The following is a 1324-nucleotide window of genomic DNA, read 5'->3' as shown; positions in this document are numbered from 1 at the left end:
CCTCTTCCTCCTCCTCGGGGGCCGCGTTGTCCTTTTTTTTCCCCCCCCTCCTTTCTCCTCCTCCGTCTCCAACTCCAGGCCTGTAATTTCGCGGCTTCGGGGCTGCCGCCAGCTGCGGGGAGAAGGGCTGCGCGCGCGCGCCGGAGCGGAGAGCGGCCGGGCGGCGCCGGGGCCAGGGCGCTGCGGGGGGGGGGCGTCCGCGCTGACCCCCTTCCTCCTTCCCCTTCCCCTCCTTGCAGAGCACCAGTTCTGCGGCGGAAAACTGGAGAAGCCCCAGGGAGGCCTCAAGACGCCGAACTGGCCCGAGGAAAACTACCCGGCCGGAATCAGCTGTTCCTGGCACATCGTGGCCCCCAAGGACCAGGTGGGGCCGGCGCCGCCGCCGGGGGTGGGGACGGGGACGCACGCATGGAGGGGGGGGAACGTGCCGGGGCTGACCGGGCCTCTCCGGCGCCGCTCCAGGTGATCGAGCTGAYGTTCGGGAAGTTCGACGTGGAGCCGGACACCTACTGCCGCTACGACTACGTGGCCGTCTTCGACGGCGGCGAGACGGACGACTCGCGGCGCCTGGGCAAGTTCTGCGGCGAGGCGCCTCCTGGGTGAGCCGGCGCTCCCTTCTCCTCGCGCTCTTCCTCCTCCTCCTCCTCGCCACCGCTGAGCGCGTTCTCCTCGCTCCCCGGCAGCCCCATCGTGTCGGCCGGGAACGAGCTGCTGGTGCAATTCGTGTCCGACCTCAGCGTCACGGCCGACGGCTTCTCTGCTTCCTACGCCATGAAGAGCCGCTCCGAGGCGGCTGGCCCGGCCCCGGAGCCCAAACTGCCTCCGGCTGGCGGCATCTTCCCCGGCACCAAGCCCAAGCCCAAGCCGGTGCCGCCGCCGCCGCCGGGAAAGGGCCCCAAGGATCCCGGCCCCATGGCCAAGGCGGCCCCAGAGCCGCCCAGCGCCGCGGTGCCAGGTAAGCGGGTGCCGGTGGCGGCGGCGGCGACGTCGGTGGTGCCGGCGCAGCCCCGGCTTAGCCTCGGCTCCTCTCTCGCAGTGGCCACCGAGTGCCCGCAGCGGTGCCGCCGGACGGGGACGATGCAGAGCAACTTCTGCGCCAGCGATTTCGGTGAGGAGGAGGAGGAGGAGGAGGTGGGCTGGGGGGAGCCCCGACGGCCAGGCCGGGCCTCACCGCGCTCTTCTCCCCGCAGTGGTCACGGGCACGGTGAAGACGGTGTCACGTGAGGCCGGCGCCGGCGCCTGGGCCGTGCTCTCGGTGCTGCAGGCCTACAAGGCGGGGGGGCTGAGCCTGCCGCAGCCGGCCAAGGGCGCCGCGCTGCGCCTC

General features: G+C 72.6%; 1 protein-coding gene across 1 annotated transcript in view; it reads left to right on the top strand.

Moving 5' to 3' along the window:
* Nucleotides 1-78: 78 nt before the first annotated feature.
* Nucleotides 79-1324, top strand: part of LOC112964536 (procollagen C-endopeptidase enhancer 1-like) — a gene marked incomplete at its 5' end in the record, with an annotated part of 2595 nt that continues 1349 nt past the window's right edge. The window contains 5 exons of the mRNA XM_026062760.1: nt 79-364; nt 463-599; nt 684-955; nt 1037-1108; nt 1191-1319. Coding sequence (XP_025918545.1) covers nt 79-364; nt 463-599; nt 684-955; nt 1037-1108; nt 1191-1319 — 896 coding nt within the window. The remainder of the gene's footprint in view (nt 365-462; nt 600-683; nt 956-1036; nt 1109-1190; nt 1320-1324) is intronic.

This window comes from Apteryx rowi, unplaced genomic scaffold (genome assembly GCF_003343035.1).
Source record: "Apteryx rowi isolate R43461 unplaced genomic scaffold, aptRow1 scaffold_1928, whole genome shotgun sequence".
NCBI classification, from domain to species: Eukaryota; Metazoa; Chordata; class Aves; order Apterygiformes; family Apterygidae; genus Apteryx; species Apteryx rowi.
The sequence above is the reverse complement of the archived record's forward strand: the minus strand, read 5'-3'. Positions and strand labels throughout refer to the sequence as shown.